Source organism: Blennius ocellaris (genome assembly GCF_963422515.1).
Source record: "Blennius ocellaris genome assembly, chromosome: 21".
NCBI lineage: Eukaryota > Metazoa > Chordata > Actinopteri > Blenniiformes > Blenniidae > Blennius > Blennius ocellaris.
Genome location: NC_137670.1, coordinates 16418356 through 16440423, shown reverse-complemented (window position 1 = coordinate 16440423; position 22068 = coordinate 16418356). Strand labels below are relative to the sequence as shown.

The 22068-nt window shown below is 41.4% G+C and overlaps 3 protein-coding genes across 6 annotated transcripts; all 3 read right to left on the bottom strand.

Moving 5' to 3' along the window:
* Positions 1–883: 883 nt before the first annotated feature.
* atxn7l3b (ataxin 7 like 3b) lies at positions 884–5886 on the bottom strand. 2 transcript variants are annotated; one of them, XM_080516805.1, is made up of 8 exons: positions 5816–5886; positions 5233–5288; positions 4965–5092; positions 4472–4881; positions 4082–4185; positions 3980–4002; positions 3811–3856; positions 884–1800 (listed from the first exon to the last, which is right to left on the bottom strand). In XM_080516805.1, the coding sequence occupies exons 3-8, from the start codon at positions 5013–5015 to the stop codon at positions 1721–1723; spliced, it is 714 nt and encodes a 237-aa protein (XP_080372931.1). In that variant the 5' UTR covers positions 5016–5092; positions 5233–5288; positions 5816–5886; the 3' UTR covers positions 884–1720. The 2 variants fall into 2 exon arrangements, with proteins under 2 accessions (XP_080372931.1, XP_080372932.1); XM_080516806.1 differs by lacking the exon at positions 5816–5886 and having other exon boundaries at positions 4472–4643; positions 4749–4881; positions 5233–5566.
* A 406-nt stretch (positions 5887–6292) lies between these two features.
* On the bottom strand, positions 6293–11373 carry LOC308145355 (uncharacterized protein). 3 transcript variants are annotated; one of them, XM_080516750.1, is made up of 11 exons: positions 11246–11373; positions 10725–10802; positions 10226–10387; positions 10071–10135; positions 9887–9950; positions 9713–9744; positions 9028–9127; positions 8779–8844; positions 8254–8301; positions 7946–8014; positions 6293–7854 (listed from the first exon to the last, which is right to left on the bottom strand). In XM_080516750.1, the coding sequence occupies exons 1-11, from the start codon at positions 11252–11254 to the stop codon at positions 7801–7803; spliced, it is 747 nt and encodes a 248-aa protein (XP_080372876.1). In that variant the 5' UTR covers positions 11255–11373; the 3' UTR covers positions 6293–7800. The 3 variants fall into 3 exon arrangements, with proteins under 3 accessions (XP_080372876.1, XP_080372877.1, XP_080372878.1); XM_080516751.1 differs by having other exon boundaries at positions 11347–11362; XM_080516752.1 differs by lacking the exon at positions 6293–7854 and having other exon boundaries at positions 7895–8014.
* Positions 11374–14104: 2731 nt separating this feature from the next.
* On the bottom strand, positions 14105–21621 carry slc4a1b (solute carrier family 4 member 1b (Diego blood group); the record flags this gene model as incomplete). The annotated part of the gene is made up of 16 exons (XM_080517128.1): positions 21462–21621; positions 21161–21296; positions 20700–20772; positions 19381–19423; positions 19055–19239; positions 18354–18567; positions 18051–18254; positions 17816–17964; positions 17546–17740; positions 17187–17435; positions 16988–17077; positions 16198–16364; positions 15794–16035; positions 15539–15708; positions 14422–14595; positions 14105–14185 (listed from the first exon to the last, which is right to left on the bottom strand). Exons 1-16 carry the CDS (start codon positions 21616–21618, stop codon positions 14105–14107), a joined length of 2529 nt encoding a protein of 842 aa, XP_080373254.1. The 5' UTR covers positions 21619–21621.
* Positions 21622–22068: the final 447 nt, after the last annotated feature.

Below are 22068 nucleotides of genomic sequence, written 5' to 3'. Positions count from 1 at the left end.
TTGGCCACAACATGCAAATCAAAATGTAACTGTGCTTTAAATGTTTATTATATGGTGTAAATTCTACTGTGCATACTTGACTGAAAAGCTCAAGTTCAAAAAAATATCCCTTACTAAAAATATGATCATTTGGAATCTTTTTCTTTCCTGCAATAAACATTATTGATATCATTGCTTATTAGTATACAATCTGGTGGGATATAAATGTGTTTCTGTGGCTCAGTTGGTAAAGGTCACAGTCTAAACCATATGAGATGCAACAGAAAATCACAATGAAATCAGCAGATTCAAATTTGATAACAGCTTGGATATGCCAATAAGGTGAATGAATAGAGGCTAGAGTTCATATGGGAGGTTTTGTCCCGTAACACAAGATCTGATATGGATTTGGATACTCTTCATCATGGAACATTAATGTATGATTTGAAATTATTGGAATAGTTATCATACATTAGTTTCTAATTACAAAGCAGCTATGCGCATTTTTTTCTTCAATACACTGGACAGCTTGGCTCTTAAAACTCAAAAAGCTTAAAAAAAGAAGGGGAAAGCACCTTCACCGCATGAGATTTGTTTCAAATTTGTTATGTTCTCTTCAAATCAGTAACCCACTCCACCTGAGCACCACTTTTCCTCGCAACAAAACAGGAGCTCAAGCTTCACATCTCAAAATCTTTCGGCTTTTCAAGTACAAGAGTTTGAAAGTGATGAGGAGACATTGAATGTATCAAAGTGTCAGAATGATTACAAACGGAGGTACTTTGAATCATCTGGTCAACAGCACCCCCTGTCGGTCAGCTCATCTCTGAAGCTCCATGTCTGTTGGGGTTGTCAAAAACCTGCACAGCATGTGAAACGTTCCCAATGAAAACAAGCCCACGCGACAGATAACAAATCATTTATTATGCTAGACAGATGAAACAAACCGAGCCATGATAGCAGCAAATTCAACTATTAGAATATTTACACTATCACATCACGCCAAGGACATATGTAACCCTTTACAAATGTAAACACATGATACAAAAACGTATTTGAAGACTAGAAAACAAGCTGATCTATCCACGAAAAAAAGAAAGAAAAGAAACCTGCTCTCTGCAGCAAATACCTGCTTGTACGATTCGACATGAATTCACTGAACATTTCAGGACAAGTCTCTGCAGGTGAACGATTTTGCTCGTATACAATTCAGCTGGAGCACCGAGTCTGACAGTGAACGTGAAAATAAAACAGACAAACCATTGGAAATGATTGTCCTTGACATTATTTTTGTTTAAAAGAAAGATTTTAAATGGTGAGGAATTATACGTGTTGAATTCACACTTGTTTTTTTTTTTTTCCTTCTGTACTCTAGCAAACAAAATACTGCAGTTTAGTGATCAAACAGCTGCCTCTGCTGAATTACACCAGAGTCTGCCTCTGTGCAGTGACGTCGTATCTTCATTATATTCCACTGGAAACTGACAAAACAAAACAAAAATGGTGGTACAATGACTTTTTTCGGGAAGAAAAAGTAAATCTGTCAAGTATACAGTGTGAGTTCTGAACTGCTTCGTGAAAGCAGCGCACACCACGAATGTCACCTATAACATCAGCGCCCATTGATTTCACCACATGAAGCGCAGACGGTGAAGTGTTATTGGTCTTCCTGTGAGTGTGATCCCTTCTGTGCCGATCTGCACACGCCGCGAGGAGAGTGTGGAATTCCAGGTCGAGCGGATCATTGGGAGAACGCCTCGTCTTTCATCAGCATGCGCGGGCTCTCCTGGTTGTCCATCCGACGCCGCGGACCCATCATGCCTGCGGGGGGAACCGGAGCGTCGCCGCCATTATTGCACATTTCAGCGTGATTCACAATTTCAATGTAAGGTTCAGGTAACTGGCGGGAATACGTGGAGGGAACTTAAATGAAAATGGCTCAAGGGACATTTCTAAACACCTGAAGTAGAGACAAAATAGACAAGATATTGCAGCAGGGAGACGGAGAATCATCATGCCCATATATTTATTTTTTTACACAGTACAAAGGACTGTCTGTATGAATGTGTATGAAGGCAATACCCAAAATATTCCTTATATACACATACCTGCATACGTCTTCGATATTACTGTATACATTTTATTACAGGGATAGAGGATTAGATAAGTTTTACTTCCTCTTTTCAGGCATGTTAATTTGATACAGGACGTATGTGTGCATGTTTATAAGACAGGGTGTCTGCATAGTCAAATAAAGCTACCTCTTTTGTGTGAGTATATTTTTTTTATAGAAAATAGAAATGTATTATCTATACTAACAATAAGTGACATATATCGATCACACTGAGTTGCCACATTGTTGTGTGCATGAAATGAATTGATAAAATGACAATGAGGAGCAACTGGACCATTAAACAAAATATTATAAAAGATGACAACAGCAGCAGTCGACTGTATTACAGCGAAATGGCAAAAACTGCATTAGTTCACTTTTACCAACATATTATTCACCCATATTTCCACACCGTAACTCCGATATGGCAGAATGAGGGAGTTATATAATAAGTTGAGTAAATTTTGATCCAATACTGATCGGATTTTACACATTATGCCAATATTATTTGCCAACTTTGACTTCAGGATATTTACATGCGGCTTCCAGCCGAGCTTTTCATCAAAACGTATTCCGAGATATTGTATTTATGCACTTGTTCAATTTGTAAAAATAAAACATTTCAAACTGTAGGACCAGTTGATATTGAAGGAACCAAACATCAAATATGTTATGATTATTTCAAAGCACATAACTGAACCAATACAAAGATGTATACAATATACATTCACATATACACATGTATATAGAAGATAATTATTAAATAAGATTTAATGTACCTCAGGGACCAAAAACAGTCCAGTTTCATCCTGAGTGACCAGACTGGTAGAATATTGCTATAATAACCTTTAAATTTACATTTACACTTTTCTTTGTTGTGGTCACAGTGTATGGAATGAAATTGTCTATATTTCTAAAAGATCAAACAGCGGTATGGAGCAGTAAGGTAAAGTGGTAGGGAGCAGTAAGGTAAAGTGGTAGGGAGCAGTAAGGTAAAGCGTAATCAGAGCCAAATCTATTAATCTATTTTAGTGATTCATTGTTGCAGCCTTAATAATAAGGCGTCTAAATGGGAATCGTCTATCTGGCATGACACCCTTCACACCACTGACACCTCAGCTGAACCTACACACACACACACACACACACACACACACACACACACACACACACACACACACACACACACACACACACACACACACACACACACACACACACACACACACACACACACACACACAACTGGCAGCCCACTCCTTTTTGGTTTTGTTTACTTCCGACTTAGCATTATTGTTTTGCACCAATCTGACATCGCCTGAATTAAAGGCAGTTGAACAGATTACAATTCTCGTACTTGGGCAAACCGAAGTGCGCTGGACGTCAAGCGCAACTCTAAAATAGCCTGGACTCTCAGGTCACGCCGCTGTCGATCCACCATTCCAAAGATTGCTGTGGGTATTGGTGACAAGCTCACAGCTACTGCCTGACCCCTTTTAAGTACTTTCCTGTAGCCAATACTTGCTTTGTGAGTGAATATAAAGGCAGAGCAGAGGAGCTCAGTGGCTCAAGTATTTCTATATTTCTTTTTCCTATTGCATCACTCTTGCCTCAGTGTCCCTGCCGGGGGTGTGTGTGAGGCTGTCTGTGGGGAGTTTGCATGATAACAATATAAACACACGTATAGAGAAGACAAGACTGTTTGGTTCCTCACTTACTGCTCTTATGCTTGAATGATTTGGATCTTCTTGGTGAGTTTGGATTCTAAACAAACAATGAAAGAAAGAGGGGGAAAAAAAGAAGAAATTGAGACGCCGTGGACTGTATTTCATCGAAGAATAAAAAGAAGCACAAATAGTATGAGCAGTGATGTTTGTAGAGACGGACCTTATCGGATTTCCTTTTCTTAGCTGTAGCAGAGAGAATACAACATTAGTGTAAAAATTAAAATCAGCGACGGTCTAAAGTAAATCCGAAGCGGAACGTTACCTTTCTTTTCAGCCCCGTAAGACCAGTCGTTGTCGTTGACGTCGTCGTTATCTTCCTGGTCACTTTCTGACTTGTTGTTGTTGTTGTTGTTACCGGTGACTATTCTGCAGTGGAGGAACAAGTCGGCGTGACACACACACACACAATGAGTCAGTATTACTCAACACAAACAATTTGATTACAAAACCGATTCTCATCTTCCCCAACAATACGAACGCCACGCACTGAAACATCCACACATCTAAATTTGAACTAACGCAGACGTTGGCATTCACACAACAGAAGCACTGATTTCACCTCCAACCTCACACGCTCACGGCGTGTCGCTCCGAGACGGAGGGAGTGCGAGGCTTGGTTGGAAAGGCTGAAGGCTCTCTTCCCCCGCCTTACCTGCGGTTGGCTATACGGCTGCTGTTGCGTCCCATTCCCAGGCACTTCTCCAGGTGCGGGGCGAAGCGGGAGGCGGCGATGCTCCGGCTGCAGTTCGGACAGACGCACTCCTTGTTCTTCCACTGGTTGTACACCTGGCCGAACACATCCAGCCCCGGCTGGTCCACGATTTCTGTCGGGTTCAGAATCGTACTCTGGAGACGGTGTGATGTGTGTGTGTGTGTGTGTGTGTGAGTGGATCCAGCTCTTATTTCACCAAGACGACCGTGTTGCTCACCAAAGTCCCTCATGCTTTCTTGGTCCGTGTCATCCAGGAAAAAATAGCCCTGCTTGACGGCCCGATGGACCTCGAAGCAAAGACCCAGGCATGCATCCTCCACCAGGTCAGACAGGATGTCCTGGGCGAGGGCCTGGCGGGGGGGAGACGCTGGAGTTACTGCGTTGGTGTGTGTTATTATTACTGTGCAGTTTGAAGCATGGGCACACACTGTACCTCCAGCTTGCTGTTGTCCAGGCTGGACTTTGAAACCTCCTCCATTTTCATTTGCCAGAACAACCAGATGAGCAGACGCTGCTGTGGTCATGCTGTAGTGCACCAAGCATTGGCCGGAAAACACAGGGCTGGGGGGGGGCAGGGGGGGGCACTGTGAGCAAAACGCTGCAGACACAATCTGTGTGTGTGTGTGTGTGTGTGTGTGTGTGTGTGTGTGTGTGTGTGTGTGTGTGTGTGTGTGTGTGTGTGTGTGTGTGTGTGTACTCACAACTGCAGGGCGATCACTCCCAGAGATTCACTCCTTCTTTATCACACGTTCAGAAACTGAAAACAACACACACACACACACACACACAAAGAAAATGAAATAACACACACACACAAAAAGCCACAGGAGAAGTCAGCCTGAGCAGCGCAGCAACAGATCACCAGGCTGCATCCAGAACACGACGTGATCCCGCGGTCCTGGTGAAAGTAGCTTAGCACGAGCCCCCGGAGAGGAAAACAAAGAGCGTGGCTGCGAGACGTTACCGGAGAGGAACCGCTCAGCCTGCGGGGCGAGCGGTACAAACACACACACACACACTATAACCGCTTCCGATCGGTCCTTAGAAACAACATGAGGTGTCTTTTTTTTTTTTTTTTTTTAAATCAGAGGAAACCGGACGGGCGGCTGCGGCTCAGGAAACATCCACCACCTCCGAGGCTGCTTCACCGTCCCACTCCGCCGCTGCTGCACTGCGGCTGACCGCGTCTCCACACGCCGGGAGACGAGCGCCGCAACCCGCGTGTCACACTGACAACCCGCCGCCGGACATCCGAGCGGTCGCGGACTAATTGTGTTTATTTACCTGTTTCAGCAGGCATCCATTTTTACATCACGGATCAGACAGGAGCAATCGATCGACACACGACTCTTTTTTTTTGCCCCTTCCTTCACTCGGACAGAACGTGAAGATCAGCCCGGCGGTCACGTGACCACACGCACCGTTCCACAACAATAAAACAATTATTTCTATAGCACCAGTCACAATAACACAATGCATCTTAATTTTCAACTAAATGGAAGACAGAAATTAAAGAGATTACATTTTTAAAAATGGAATAAAATAAAGTAAAATCGTTAAATTAAAGGAAGCCAGTGCGAACAGTAGGAAGTTTGTTTCACATGTGAGGAGCGATGGAGTAAAAGCTGCTTCACCAACGTCCCACTTTCTGTCTTGATTTGTAGTCTGGTGGAAGGACATGGGGTCGATCAATGCAGTCTTTTAAACTTTATTGCAAAAAAACCCCCAAAAAACCCAATTACTTACATTTTTTTTCTGGGTTATCCAGTAAAGTTTTTTCACACCCACTCAATGATTGTATTCATACACTGTTGTGCAACCACAGCAAACATTTGTCACAATAAAATAAAAAAACATAAATAAATGAAATACAACAATGTGTGAAAAGTAAGACAAAGGCATATCAAACATATGAAACATAGCATACAAATGCAGACATGAGGAAAAAAAATTCAGAATTCCAAAAACATTGTTTTCAAGTTGTTGTTTTTCTCATAGCCAGAAGGTTGTGTTTTTTCTGGCTCAAAAAGCATGTATGGTTGACTAATGAGTCTGAAATGTTTCAGGAATTTTGACATAAATCACCCTCAGTATGATTTTAAGTTGGTGAGGAAGCCAACGTATGCTATTCTGACTGAAACACTGAAATTAATTGAAAATAACCAAGTTGCCATGCAACGTTACATGGGACCAGTTCTGGAGCATTTTTTGACACCCCCGATTGTAGGCAAAAAACTTTACCCGGAGACACTTACAGGATATAAAAACCAACATTTTTAAATCAGTTACCAAATTGCAATAATAAAAGATCAATTGAACCAATAAGTGAAACTGCTGTTTAAAGCATTTTGTTCTAAGACTTCAGTTTCATTTTAAAGAGCCATTCTTGTTAGTTCACACAGATTGAGTTAGTTACAAAGACTCAAGGACTGCTGGAAATAAATAAATAGATAAATAATTAAATCCAGGTTCGGATTTAATCAGATCTGGCATTCCAAGTTTACTTTTTAATAGTCTTGTATGCAAAGTTTGTCATCACTTTTAAAGAGGTTGGGGCAGATTTAAATAAAACAAAACAAAAAACCCAGCTATATTTATCTTAAAGAATTATACATCCAGGAGAAACAATCCTAATTCCAATTAAAGTCTCCAGGCGTACTTTAAACAGTCAAAACAAAACAAAAACAAAAAACAAAACAAAACAAAAAATCCCTCTCTGGATTAATGAACCAAAGTATTCCTGAAATATTCTGAGTTAAGACTGATTTCGGCCTTCATCATTTCTTGTTTTCTCTTTATGGTAAAGTTGGTCACAGTGTTTTTGAAAAAAGAAAACATAAGAGAGGCAGATGAGCATTTGCATTGGGATTGCGATGCAACACTTAAGAGATCTGTAGCAACATATGTAATTTATAAGACTATTTTTTCTCCCCCATGAAAGATTTTTGTCCACAATAAATATGAAAGAAACTTTACTGTCACAGCAAAACAGCCTCCGCTCAAAGTGTGACTCAGGCAGCTTGATTTAGCTTAAATCACAAGACGTTACGTCAAACAACCACATTTCTTTTTGTTTCACAAAAATATAAACAAATGCCAATGTCCAAATGGCTTCATGGATGTATTTTCGAAAAGTCATGTAAAAATTATTTTGCAGCAGTGGAGAACATGTGTCCATCTGCACTTCCTGATCCTGCACACTTCACAGAAGTTTAGTGACTTTTAACTCTGCAGACCACAAAAACAAAAAAAATTCTGCTTCCATCTATTCATAGTGTAATAACAGCTTCATCTTCATCGTCATCTTCCTCTTCCTCGTCTTCCTGTGGATCGTCAGTTTGTATTAAATACCAGAATTCACCCGATCAAAATTACAAAACGCCAACTATGCTTTAAAGTTTGTCGCTTTCAGACCTCGTTGAAGTTCATGTAGTTTGGTTCATCTTCACTGCTGCTGTCCTCGAGGTCTTCATCTTCTGTATCCTGCGTGGAAATAAAAACATCAAAAGGCAAATTAACTTAAAATAAAAGTGCCTCGTCAACACTCTTTTCTAAATTAAATAACTGGATATTTCTATTTCCAGACGTGACTCACACAGACACTGCAGCAATAAAGCCTAGCATGCATTTTCAAAGAGATGCGCATCTGGTATTATTAAATCAAAACTTGAAAATCCATCTATAGACATCATGGATGTGTGTGTGGTTGACGGCTGACTCACCGATGCTGCCATCTTATGAATTGGTTCCGTCTTAATACATGGAATCCTCTGCAAAGAAAGATGTTTACAGTCAAAATGAACCCTTAACAGACGCATTGAAACTCAAGACGTGATTGAAATCTGACATATTTATGCAAGGATCGTGTTTAAACTCGGTAAAAGGAAACTGTTTTCTCATCAGAGAGGTATTTTGCACTTCCGGGCATAAATCTGGTCCCGTTCCCACAATTTTAAGCATGAACATGTTTTTTTACATCTGCCTGCAGACACCACAATGTAGATTTCATTGATAAACTCAACTTATTCTGGAACCGTCCCTCTTTCTTCTTCAATGATTTCTGCTCTGCATTAAAAGTTATTAAATGGGATTAATCATGACGTGTGTTAACGCTTTAATTTTGACAGCTCTAATGCAAATACCGTGATGATTTCCAAACTTTGTATAAAGAAGTGATTTGAACACGTTCCTCGTTCTGCTTCATGTACACACACATTTAGAGTTAAAAAAAAAAAAGTTACTCTCACATTCTCCTCCAGTAATCCCACGGAATTCTCATAGAAGGTCATCGTCTGCGTTTCCTGATTAAAACTCTATGAAACAAACAGTCACAGGAAGTTGAGCATCGTCAGTCACACGATCAAGCAACAGCTTTTCAATCAGCTTATTTTCAGATATTCCCCACAGAGGGGCTTCGTGTTGTACCTTCACAATGTCACGTTCTCAGGGTGTCTAAAGCAGTGAATCAAAAACAGAAGTGGACAACATGTCGGTACCTCCTGCCACCATTCGGGGTCCTGCTGCGTTTCCGCTTCGCTCAGAATCTGCCGACATTGAGCCCGTTTGTCATGAACGACGTCGTTTTTACCTGCAACTCTGAAGGTTCGGACAGAGATAAAGAAAGGTGACACTACATCTTTTACTATACTTCTCTACGATGCAAAGGATCAACATTATTTATGATCAAGTGTTTTATATTCCCCCTTGAGATGCAGCATCTTCCTACACATTCCATTTGCTCGTGCAAATGTCTTGTCTCATGCAGCAACATTATATTTTAAGAGGAAATTTAAAGTTGAGTTCCAGAGGCACCAAATGCTCATCATTTTCTAAATCTTTCACTGATGATATCATCAATTCGTGTCATTTTGGCTATTGTGCCTCGTAAAGGTTTGTATTTTCAAATACAACTGTAATGAACAGAAAATCGCACAGTAAAAGTATTTCAGTATGACCATTACATAAATAGAAATTCAATGGAACTAATGGTAATATATGATTCAACACAGCAATGCATAAACTCAACACGTAAAGTTCTCCAAATGTGTGATATTTCAAGTGTCTCAGACCATCATCATCAATTAATTATGCGTCGCACTATAATGCAAAATGCACAAACTGCAAACATGATTAAGACAAAGTGGAGTTTTTACGTCTGTGGTGTGTGAGAGAGAAACTTACGAAGACGGCTGGAGCGGCAGATCTTCTTCACCCTGGTTCCAATAAGAAAGGCCACAATAAACACATGTGTTGTGTGACTGAAATCCAAACTGTGGCCTCCCGAGGACATAATGCTAAATAAAGAGAATAACAAATCAAACGAAACGTGAAAACGGCACCGGAGCGATGGCTTACGTTTGCGACGGCTGCAGGGACCGTCGCCTCTCCTTCAGTTGTCGGCTTGACAATGTAATGCCTCCTGATGGATTAAAAAAAAACAAAAAACAACAACTAAAAAAACATCCCGCTTAACATAAACAGATGCCTTCCCGAGTTGTATCACATATTTGTACGTATAATATGTGTATTAATCTGCTACCTAAACTGCTCCATCTTTGACTCGTATTCCTCAGTTGCACAGTTGAATTTGTCCTTGTAGAAAGCCTGGCAAAGACAAAAAACAAAAAAACATTTCAAAGCTCTGCAGCGATGAGAACAAGCAAAGTTGAAGCGGTGGCCTGCCAGAGGTGGTACCTTCTCTCGTTCAGGCAGTCTCGTGTACTGCTTGAGTGCAAATTTGAACAGCATTGTGGGTTTCAGCTTTGGATGCTGCTTACGAAGTTTTGCATGGTTCTCCTCGAAATAAATGGTGCTCGGAGGGCTGGGTTTCTTCGGGGCTTGGGGGTGGAGCCTCAGCTGCAGGGAAGGGATCATCGAGGAGAAATTCACAAATTAACTCAATTCATAATTATGTAAGCGTATTTCAGACAGTGACTGGAACTCAAAGCACCTTAAAAGGGGACTGAAAAAAAAAAAAAAAAACAAGTCTGCAAACGTGCAAATTAAATTAAGTACAAAAAGGGCAATGTTGTGAAATATGGAGACCAGTGCATGTCTGAAACAAATAAAAGGTGAAGGAAAAGGGTAAATGTCAATATTGTTTGTTGTGACGTGCTATTAGACTCACATTTAGAATAATCAGCGACTCTGTATTAATGACAACATGAATCCATGAGAGAGTTAAGGTACTTACCTCACGTTTTTTCAGAGGTTTCGAGATGATGTCTTCAGCCTCCTCAAGGAGCTCTGTGAGGGACCTGATCTTGCGCATCTGATCAAAAATAGGGACATCAGATTCTCAAATATATATACATATATCAGCATTTCTATTAGTAATGAGCATTGCTTCGTATATGTGGATACATTTATTATCCAAGTTATCTTGGTAATACATCAAATCAATCAATATAATCACTCACTGGGGACCAAAAACATGCAAATGTACCAACATCAGTAAGATAAAAACAAACAAATAAAAAAATTACTGCAACGGATAGAAGTAAAGAACTAGTAGATCATGATGGAGAACATGCAGGTGATTGGTGTGAGGAGGATGATTTGATTAATTCCACATTAATTCCACATGAGGAAATTTGCAGCTGTGCAATTAATTAATGATAATTGGGATTGTGGCACATGAGAGAATAAACTATGCATATGTAAGTAGATAATTGGGTAAATATATGTACACACATGGACGTTCAGGAGACTCACGTGTGTCATAGAAGTAGTAATATTTACAGTATTCAGGACTGCCAGGATCCAAGAGGGAAACGAAGAAACAAGAAAAAAAGGTCTATTGATATGGGAATCACCTTGTGTAAAATCCCACTCCACTTCTGCTGGCATGCCTCGGGAGAAAAAGGGGGGAAAGACACTTTGTTCCAGTCGAGAGTTTTAAGGCTTCTGTCATACTTGACTCTTCTCTCACATTCAGGGATGTTACTCTTCATGGCAGTAAAAAGCTTGTGGAGGTTTTCCCGGGTCCACCCTGCAGGAACACGACAGTAACAGTCACATGAATAACTTCAAACAGATATGAACGAGCCTCCGCGTTTTGTTTACATATTTCTACCAGGACGCCTACCAGAGTCTCCAGTCTCCTCTTCTCCCACACTGTGTTTCCTTGATGAGACTAAGTTTCCTTCAGGTGACATTAGCGGTGAACCAGGAAGTGAATCGATGTCAAATAACTGCATGAAACAGCCATCATTTTGCGATCTTCCTGAATAAGGCATCACTACGTCTGTGTATTTACAGAGAGAGGCTCTCGTGGAACTGTGCTCAAAAACGTAGAAGGGAGAACTTCCTCTGCTTCTTCTTCTGCTGCTGCTGCTGCTGCTGCTGTTTCTTCTTCTTCTGTTTAGTTTTAAGGCAGTTTGCATCCATGTGTGTTACATTACCGCCATCTGCTGGTTTGATCTCACTATTTCAATGTGTTCATAAGAGACGCGGTACACGGGTCGATATCATGAACAGCCAATGAGAAGGAGAGAAAAATCAACGTCACGACAGTAGTAAGAAAGCAGCCAATCAGCGTCTTCCCTATTCTTCCTTCCACATTGATTGGATATTTTGACAGGCCAACGGTCTGCATGCTGTTAAAAGCGTATGGTTTTATTCACTACAAACGCAATAAATAAGTAAATAAATAAATAGACAAATAAATAAATACATAAATACATACATACATACATACATACATAAATCAATCAATCAATAAATAAATAAATATTCATTTATATTGAACACAGAATGACATTCGTATTCTTTCTTTTAATGTTGTTTATTGATACACAATAGTATTCTTACACTCTTAACTTAACTTGAGGCACAGTTTTTATTTAGTTCTACAGACCATTACATTTTATTACTTAATTTCTTGATTAAAAAAAAAATAATAATAATAATTTGAAATATATGGCTTGGATTTCAATCTTTGCACTGAATTGTATATTAAAAGAATAAAACCTTTATTTGATAAACAAAACACACCCACTCTCTTCTACACTGCTTTAACCTGGTCAGGGTCACAGGGCACTGGAGCCAATCTCAGTTTACTATGGGCGAGGGCAGATTACACCCTGGACAGGGCACCAGACTATCAAAGGACAAACACACCACTACATTCACACCTTGTGGCAATTTAGTGAAACCTATTAAGCTCTGGGAGAAAACTGGAGTTTCTGGAGGAAAATCCAAGCACACATGGGAAGAACATGCAAACTCCTGATCCTTCTGGCTGTGAGGCTCAAACCTTATTTTGTTAACAATTCCTAAAGAAAAACTCAGGTTATTCAGGGAATCATGATCATTCCCACTGACTCTCGGCTCTAATTCTTATGTGTTTGTTTTGTTTAATGTCTGATTTATGCGTCATCATTTAAAAATTGTACTTGCCTCCAACCCCACGGTGGTGCAAGGTTTCCCCTCATAGCGAGACGGGTTCAAATACTGTCTGGGGCCTTTAGGTGTCGAGTTGACATGTTTTCCTCGTGACTTTCCTCTGGGTACTCCGATATCCTCCCAGAGCTCAAAGACACATACAGTATGTGAGGTTTATTGGTGACGTGAGCGTCAGTGGTGGTGCGTCTCTTTGCTCTTTGCCCTGTGACCTTTGACCTTTCCAGAGTGTATCAGAGTGAGCTGGGATCGGCTCCAGCGCCTCGTTAACCTGCACAGCACGACACGGTAAAGAAAATAGATGGATGTATTGCATATCATCAGTAATTAATTTTTTTGCCTCTTCAATATTTCTACATTTTTATAATAGTCAACTATACTGATAATTGTGAATAGTTATTAAAAAAAAGTATAAACGCAGGATTTAAAAACATATATTTCTAGTGATCAGTAAACATCTGTAAATGATGAATGAAAATGAAGTGATATTTCCTTTGGGTGGTAGATTTAACATTTAAGAGATGACAAGAAGACAGAAACAACACAAAATCTACTCTTAAAAGCTCACACTCAAAAGTGTTTACATTTTATTTTTCTCCATATTGTCACAACACGGTATCCTTCTTTAGTTCCCCAGTGTTTCCAGTCCGATCGTTCGTACCCAAAAATGATATATTACATCATTTAGAGTTTGCCATTCGCAAACATGGAGATGGTAATGACAACAGTAGCTCAAGAGAAATGTTGTAACGCACATTACATTCAGTGAAAAAAATACAACTCTGGATTTTATTCAGGCTCTCCTCAACAACCATCGTTAAAGCTTTCCATTTACTTGCCGTGAGACTTTTTTAAATTCCATGTATGCTTGGTTCTTTTAAAAACTTCCATTACATAGCACTTTATTGCATCATTAAGAATGTTTCCATCTTTTATAATCTGACATGCCTGAGCGACAGCTGAAAATTATTCAGAAATGTTCGACTGAGGCAGCTTTTTACAATATATTAATATAATCTTTAGTAACATAGAATATATATATATATAATCTGTAGCTGCAATATTCATGAAAAAAAAAAAACTCTGAAAATATGTTTCTCCTTTTAGGTAAATGAAACAATGATCTTAGCCACATATAAATATATATAGAAAAGCTGTGATGGGAGACGTCTACAATGGCATCTGAGATTCACAGTATACGTCCTGTCCGGGCTCCTCCTCAAACGTGACTTTGGCATCATCAGCGTCCAACTGGAGCACAGCAGAAAGACAGGAGGCATCAGACACGGAGGAGAAAATACATTATACACATTTTCCAGGAGTACATTATCTATAATGTGTTGTAGAAGCTGAAATATCCTTGAAACAGCTTGTAGATGGGGTATGGCTTCACTTTATTAACCCTCGTGCTGAGGGAGAATTTGCAAGACTTTTTTAGAGACTTGATAAAATAAATAAATAAATAAATTAAAAAAATTGTTGCTTACACATTTCATTTCCACTTCAGTGAAGAGACGCCCGGTCATGAACATGCGCAGCGGGATGGTGAGGATGAGAATGAAGGGAAGTGCGAGGGACACTGGACTGGACTTCACGATCCACAAAACTGCCAGACACACTACTTGGATGGCCGTGAACAAGTGCATCCGTCCTGTACTCACCTGCATCAGACATCACGAGACATATGGTCAAAAATATTACGAGCATGGATCAGTTTTGATCCCACAAAGACCACAAAGTTGGGCCTTGCGAGAATGTCCTTGACAATGTATGAGGAAGTTCATTAAATAATATAATAGATTTAAGGTTTCAAACAGGCTTTTGAATTCTTTCACACTGCAAGAGGAAAACATAACTGATGCACTCCAAAATGTTTGCCTGTACCAGTGTTCAATGACAAAACAAGATACTGTCTGAAAAAGAATGAAATGAATTCATCTGATGCATTGAACTTAAATACAATTCACGTATGTAATCAAGAGTTGTGCTGTGATGCTGTCATGTAACTTAGAGTTACATGTTAAAGGAGTCATATTATTCAGCTTTTCAACACGTTCACATGGTCTCATTGGTCCAAAAACATTTTATTCTAAGTTTATTGCCCCAAATCCAGCTTTTCCTTGATTTCCCTCCATTTGAATATTGGATCACAGGAGCTACATTCAGAATCTGCTGTGTCTGTGTGAGCTGGACTGGCCCCGCCCACACATGCCCATCTTGAGAAGAGGAGGAAGTTCTTCCTCTCATGGTGCCATGTGCCAGAGCAGAGCTGCATAATTGTGGGAGGAGACAAAGGGGAGGAGCCTACCTTGATTGTGGTTGGCTAAACCCCCGATGACACTTTATAGGGTTTGATTTCTGATTGACTAGTTGGAGCAACACACTTTTTAAAACCTGAAACAAGCCAAGGAGAGAGAGGACACACTTTCTTCCCTTCTGGGGTGTCACTCCAGATATGGGGACGATTATTACTTTTGGAAAACCATTGGAAACTGAATTTAGCATAATACACCTCCTTTAAAGTTAAATAAACCTTTAAAACCTTTGTTTTATAATTCATCTGTGCATGGCATAAGACATGTCTTGACACCGTGACATTCTTACTCTGGTAGCATAGGGTTCATCTGGGTGGTATTTCTTAGGGATGAGAAGAAGCAGCATACGATCCCACAGCTGGATCCCGTTTAAAGACGTGACTCCCATGTAAAGAAAGATCCCAAACAAAGCTGACATGGGAATCATCTTGAGGATGGGCTCCATTAGAATTGATAGACCTTCACAGACACAGAGACAAACGGTTGAAATCCAAATGACTTAAGTGGCGCGCAGAAACAGTCGTAGCATGGAAAATGTGCCTACCGACAAGCAAGGCCACCACAATTCCACTGATCCGTTGCTCTATCACTTTCTCGATGACAGGCTTTGGCCCTTTGCTCATGACGGTGAGAGCGTTGGCGTGCGTGACGGACCGGACTGTGGCGGCGCTGAGCCACGGCACGCCAAATATCGCACCGATCCCCCCCATGCCGACGAGCACCAGCAGGTCATAGTGGAACCCGGAGCCTTTCACCATCTTCCTCTCGGGTTTACTCACGATGAGACTGGTCGGACAGAGGAGGTGGGAATTTGAATCGTACATCTTGACCAGACCGGTCGAGGGAAAAAGCACGAGTCGGAACTGAGCTGCCCTTAAAACCGCAGGATGCCTCATTGAGCTGTAAAACCAGCGAGGTGGGCGTGGCGCACGGCATCGAGTGACTCACGTTGTGATCTGAGACTCGAGGAAGATGAGAATGAAGACGAGCAAGGCCGGAACGCAGCAGGCAAACATCACCCACACAGGGAAAGTCTTGTGCTCTCCAAACGGATTAATGAGCCAGCCTCTTTTGGCCGGGTTGGACACCAACAGCCCTTTGGGGACCACCAGTTTCTGGAAAGACATAAACCACAAATTTTCACTATGATGTACTACATTTATAGACTATGAATTTATAGAATTTTTCAAGCGAGTTGACAAACACACATAATTTGACCTGTATTCCTAAAGGCAATATTATTACTTTGAAAAACAATTTCACAAGATTTTCAAAATGTAGTTATCAGGGTATATCTTCTAACATAGAAAGGAAGTTTTGTTTATTTTATTTTTTTAATTTAAAGGCCTTGTTGCAAAATATAATATATTAATAGTATGTATAAGTAATACAGGTAAGAGTAGCATGACCCAATGCTCATAAAATCGCGAGGTACAAAAAAAGTTCATAAAAACAGACTTTCAAAAAGAGTCAAGCATTAATTCATTAACCATTGATTGGTTTTACCCTTCAAACATATCAAATGGTAAATTTAGCCAGTGCCCAACGTTGATGTTGTCAAGCCTAACACATTCCAATACATAAAGAAAACTCCATGAAAATGTATTATTACTAAAGTTCTGTGTGTTTGCACACTGTTACTGTATCTTTGTTAAGCATGACACAGACAGAGCGGATCAGGATGGATTTTCTTTTGGGTCCTGGACCAGGCCTGCGGAGATTAAAATCACTGGCAAACCTGAGTGTATGTGTCATTGATGCTGTAGTCCGCAACAACCATGAGGAAGATGGCAATTGGAACACCAAAGTCACCAATCAACCGCCTGATCTGGTGAGGAAAAAGAAAATACAGCGACCCCCCGCAGTCAAAAGTCATAATTAATTCAGTTTATTATGTAAAAGGGCTGAATCACTCGAGGGCAACCAGGCCAGCTCACCTTTCCAGGAAGAAATGTCCCGTTCTTGAACTGACGCAGGAAGAACGCGATGAAGAAGCAGCCCAGCATGAGGCACATGGAGAGCAGGGCTGTGTTTGGGTATGGCGGCTCGATGGTGGTGATGGTTATCGTCCTGTTTCCTGTGGCGTTGTCGTAGATGACGCTCTCCTCCACCCTCGGGTGCCAGGGATTTTCTATGGTGCCATTGAGGTGATCGTAATTGAGGATGAGCGGATGGGCCTTGAAGGTCTGAGACGTCAGAAGAGTGTGATTGAAGACGACGCAGTACTATCAGCACCCGAGATGAAAGACTTCAGTTTTAATTTTGAACGTGTGCGAGATGGATGAGGATGATTTACCCTCCCGAGCTTGGCAAAGGTTTCATAGATGAAGATGAGTGAGATGAGGATGGAGAAGATCTCCTGGGTGAAACGTGAGATGAAGCGCACGAGGAAACTGCCCTCGAAGGCCACGATGACCACGACGATGATGACCAGCCACACGCCGACCCACACTCTCCCGACAATGTACTCGATGTCCTGGGACTTGCAGAACTGAACGAGGGGGAATATGGACGAGATGAGTGTAAATAGGAACATGTTCTGGCTGCGGCGACTTGGAATACTCACAGCATAAAAGGCTTCCTCAAACACTAAGAGAGGACCAGAGAAGCCGATGACCAGCACGGGCTGAGCAGCCACGAAGCAGAAGATGATCCCCTGAACGCTGGTGGAGATGAGGAGCTCGGGAACGCCCATCATGTCCTCCACCTTATCAGCTACAGCGGCAAAGGTTGAGAGGCGATTATAGGTGACGCGTGACACAGGTATTGAGCGTCGTACGTGTGCGCGCACTCGTACACACCCAGCAGTCCTCCGAAGGTGATGGCCGGAGACAGGGCGGCAAAGTAAATGAAGATGATAGCGGCGAGGACCTGGGCATTGAGAGCATCGGTGATGTCGCTCCTGTAGTACCGGAAGCGTTTCTTCACGTCTCGAATCATGCCACCGAACGGTCGGCCGGTACGAGAGAGGGGATCCTCGGGGGGCGGTCCAGAGGAGATGGAAACTGTGGGGGGGGGGGGGGGGGGGGGGGGGGATTTAAACGGGCGCTGAATAAATACTTTCAAAAGAAAGCTATATTGAACCTATTGTTGAGGCCCCTCACCTCTGTGAGTTTTGGATTCCATGTGAACTGTGGTGCTGTCAGAAGACTGAAGTCTGTCCTGCAGTAACTTCTTCTGAAAGCTGATGATGGAGCCGAGCATGGCTTCGTCCTGGATCTCAGTGGGCGGAATCACAATGCTGCAGTCCATGAAGTCACCCACAGCGTCCGTCAGGTCCCGGGGGGTCTTCGCCTTAATTGCTGCCTGATTAAAGACCTGGTACGGACAGAAGCAATAAAGATATTGTAGGAAATATTTCTTATAAAATGATGTCATTGTTTTTTTTGTTTTGTTTTAATTTGTTTTATCATACAATTGTAATCATACATTGCATTGAGACTCAGTTATGACCTGCATTATTCTTGTTTCATGCACTATTATTAGGAAATTGAAACAATTTGGTAACACAATATGCACAATTGCCTGTTAAGAAAAACCTGTTAGCAAGCAGTTTACTGCCAATAAGAGAAGTTTGTAATTTATCATATAGCTTTGTTTTAAATCTCTATTATTCTTTCATGTGTTTGCTTGTTAAGCTGTATAAAGTTCTTCTTTTTTCAATGTTCAACATGGATTAATTAACATCTGCAGTCCAAAATGCCATTGATCTTTCTGACATCGAAAGAAAATACGTTGACAATAAATCAGGCTCAAACCGTTCAAAGCGCCAACACTCATTTCAGATCAGTTTCAGATAACTCACTTTATCAGCCATCAGAGCTGCCATTGCGCGGCCCGTCTCGTGGTAGTCCATGTCAGCCTTGCTGGGGCCAATCAGAACAAATACAAAGCGCACCGGCACCGGGGCCTCCAGGGCCGAGTCGAGAGCCGCCGCTTCCTTCAGACGCACAAAAGCAACTGTGGGTCTTTCCAGAGAGTCCAGGGCTCCTGGTCCAAAGACAAGCGGAAACAGTTCACAAATGGATGCACAAATACTCAGGCTTAAAATGTGCAATATGTGCGTCTAGACATATAATAGAAGGCCATAGTGGAGCCTCCAGGAAGAAAAAAGAGAGAAAACTGTCTCACCTACAAGCACCATGCACGCCTCGACACGGTCGGTTTCATCCTTCTACAGAAACAGAGAGAGAGAGAGAGAGAGAGAGAGAGAGAGAGAGAGAGAGAGAGACAGAGAGAGAGAGACAGAGAGAGAGAGACAGAGAGAGAGAGACAGAGAGAGAGAGCAGACTGAGCAGGTAAACATTATTATCCGTATGACTTAAGAATTTTGGTGGAGCTTTTCTCCTGCTCGCTGAAAATTACAGTTTTGGATGATTTCGAAATGCATCAACAAATCTTTGAATAAATGTTTCCATTCATAGTTTTTGTCTGCGAGCTGATTCTTGTGAATGAATTATACGTTGTGTTATATATAACTATCTTCTTAACTAAACTCAAAGACTCATGATAACTGAACACTGAAACGTGTCAGAAAAAAACGAAATACATTAATTCAAACTAAAACGGGCTCTTAGTGGAGCGCACATACTTTTGCCAATTTGTTTGCATGATAGCCATTAGCTCATATCGATGCTAACTAGGTAGCTCGGATTGCTATCTCACTGTAAGAAATCTACAATAATATGAACTAAAAGTGAGTCGTTTTTGCATAAAGTTGGTATAATGCACACATATATACAAACCAATAAATAAACAAATAAACTAGAGCTACACTTGGTAGAGTGCAGTCCTTCACCAATGCCACATTTGTGTGCGGAACCAAGTTAGCATTGCTAGCGTGATAGCCCTCAGCTAATATCGACGCTAACCAGATATCAGTTAGTGAAATGGCTCGACAACCAGGTTACTGAGAGGCTGCAAGGCATTCTGGGAGATTTGTTAGTGCTGTTATTGTGAGGAAGTTTAGTGTGACGAGGCGAAGGGGACTTTTTTTTTCATCTCTGAAAATTTCTGGCAAGTCAGGTGAGTATTGAGTGAGTACACACACACACACACACACACACACACACACACACACACACACACACACACACACACACACACACACACACACACACACACACACACACAGAGAGAGAGATAAATAAATACAGGAAGATGAATACAAAACCTTTTAACCCAACTTTGTTGTCACATATACCTTAAAATGGACCCTGTTAATTAATAACAATAATAACTTTATTTATACACCACTTTTCACAACACATGTTGTACAGAGCGCTTTACAGTAAAAACACACACACAAAAAAGTCAGGCGAGACAGAGGAGACCAGCAATCAAGGACAAGAAGTCATTAAACAGTTAGAGAAAGAATTGATTCTCAACATGTTTGATTTGATTTCCTCAACAACATTTCAACAAGCGACAAGATCAGTGGAAGAACTCACTCTTTCTCTGACTGAAATCTTGTGCAGGTCCATCCTGTCAGTCAGGGCTTGGCTCTCTGGGTCCGGCGGCTGGCTGGAGGAAGAAAACAGATCAGTGCAGACAAACATGGGTTAGATGTTACATTTTAGATGTGAGTCTTTTTTGTTTTACCAAAAAGACAACATAATAAAACATCAAAACAAAACAAAAAAAAAAACAAGTTCACTGGACAAAATAGAGAAAAGACAGTCCAGAATTTACTCGGGTAATGTCAGAAGCCTGAAAGACTGAAGCACACTGTGTGGTGAAAGATAATATTACATAATTGCAGGTTTACACTCCTGCAACAGCCAATGTGTTGAGTTTAACTTTCTCTCAATGAACGAGTGAAGACGTCCCCTCCCAGGAAGAGCTTTGGATAATAGCCTCAGCCGACCTAAATGCAGATCACCTGTGTCTGAGGGGAAGTCGGGATGGATACCTGCGGTCTTGCTGCAGAGATTTCAGCACTTCTTCCCGGTCTCCCGGCCTGATCTCTTTCTTATTTACCATCTCGGTGACCAACTTCTCGGCGATGGTGGCCAGGGTCGTCTCCTCGCAGTTAAAAATCGTTACACCTTGGTGAAGGAGAAATCAACAGTGTTCTGCATTTAATTGAAATAATCTCTTCATTGGTGGACGTGATGTCATTAAAATACTAAAGACCCGAACCATCCTAACTGTACAAGACAACGTCTGTGGACAAATCCACGCTGGTGTTCTGTGTGACATTCCGCACTGACCAGTGTTCAGAGAGCGCCGGAGCTGGATGAGGCTCTTGAAGGTGAGGTAGGAGATCTGTGAGGAAGCCCACACTCCTGCCTGGGGGTCAAAACTCTCCTCGTAGCCCGCCCATCGGCCCGTCTCCTGCCAGTAGGCCTGCTGCTTCTGGTCCTTCATGAGCTCCTTCAGTGCCACGTACCTCTAACAGGGCGAGGGAACACGAGCCAAGTGAGGGACTCAGGCGTCCTTGTGTGAGACCCCGAAGAGGACGACGAGTTGAAGTTTAGGAAAGTGTGAAAGCGTGAGGCCAGTCCCTAGAGGTCAGTCATAGAGTCATAGGAGGAAGTAAAACCAATAGAATCGTTTTTGAAAACTTATTTTCTCGACTCCAATTCTGTTCCGATGAGATATTTATACATGCAACACAGAAATATGATGCGAAAAGTAGGTACTCAAGTGCAACTACTGTCATTTAAATGAAATGTAATTGTAGACAGGTTGGTAACTTTTTATTGCTTTGTCAATAGTAGACGTTCAATTAATATGACCAGCTTAAAATATCTACCTTCAAACGGTTGAAAGACAAACAATAAATTGTATGAAAGCTATATTATGGAGGTTTGCTGC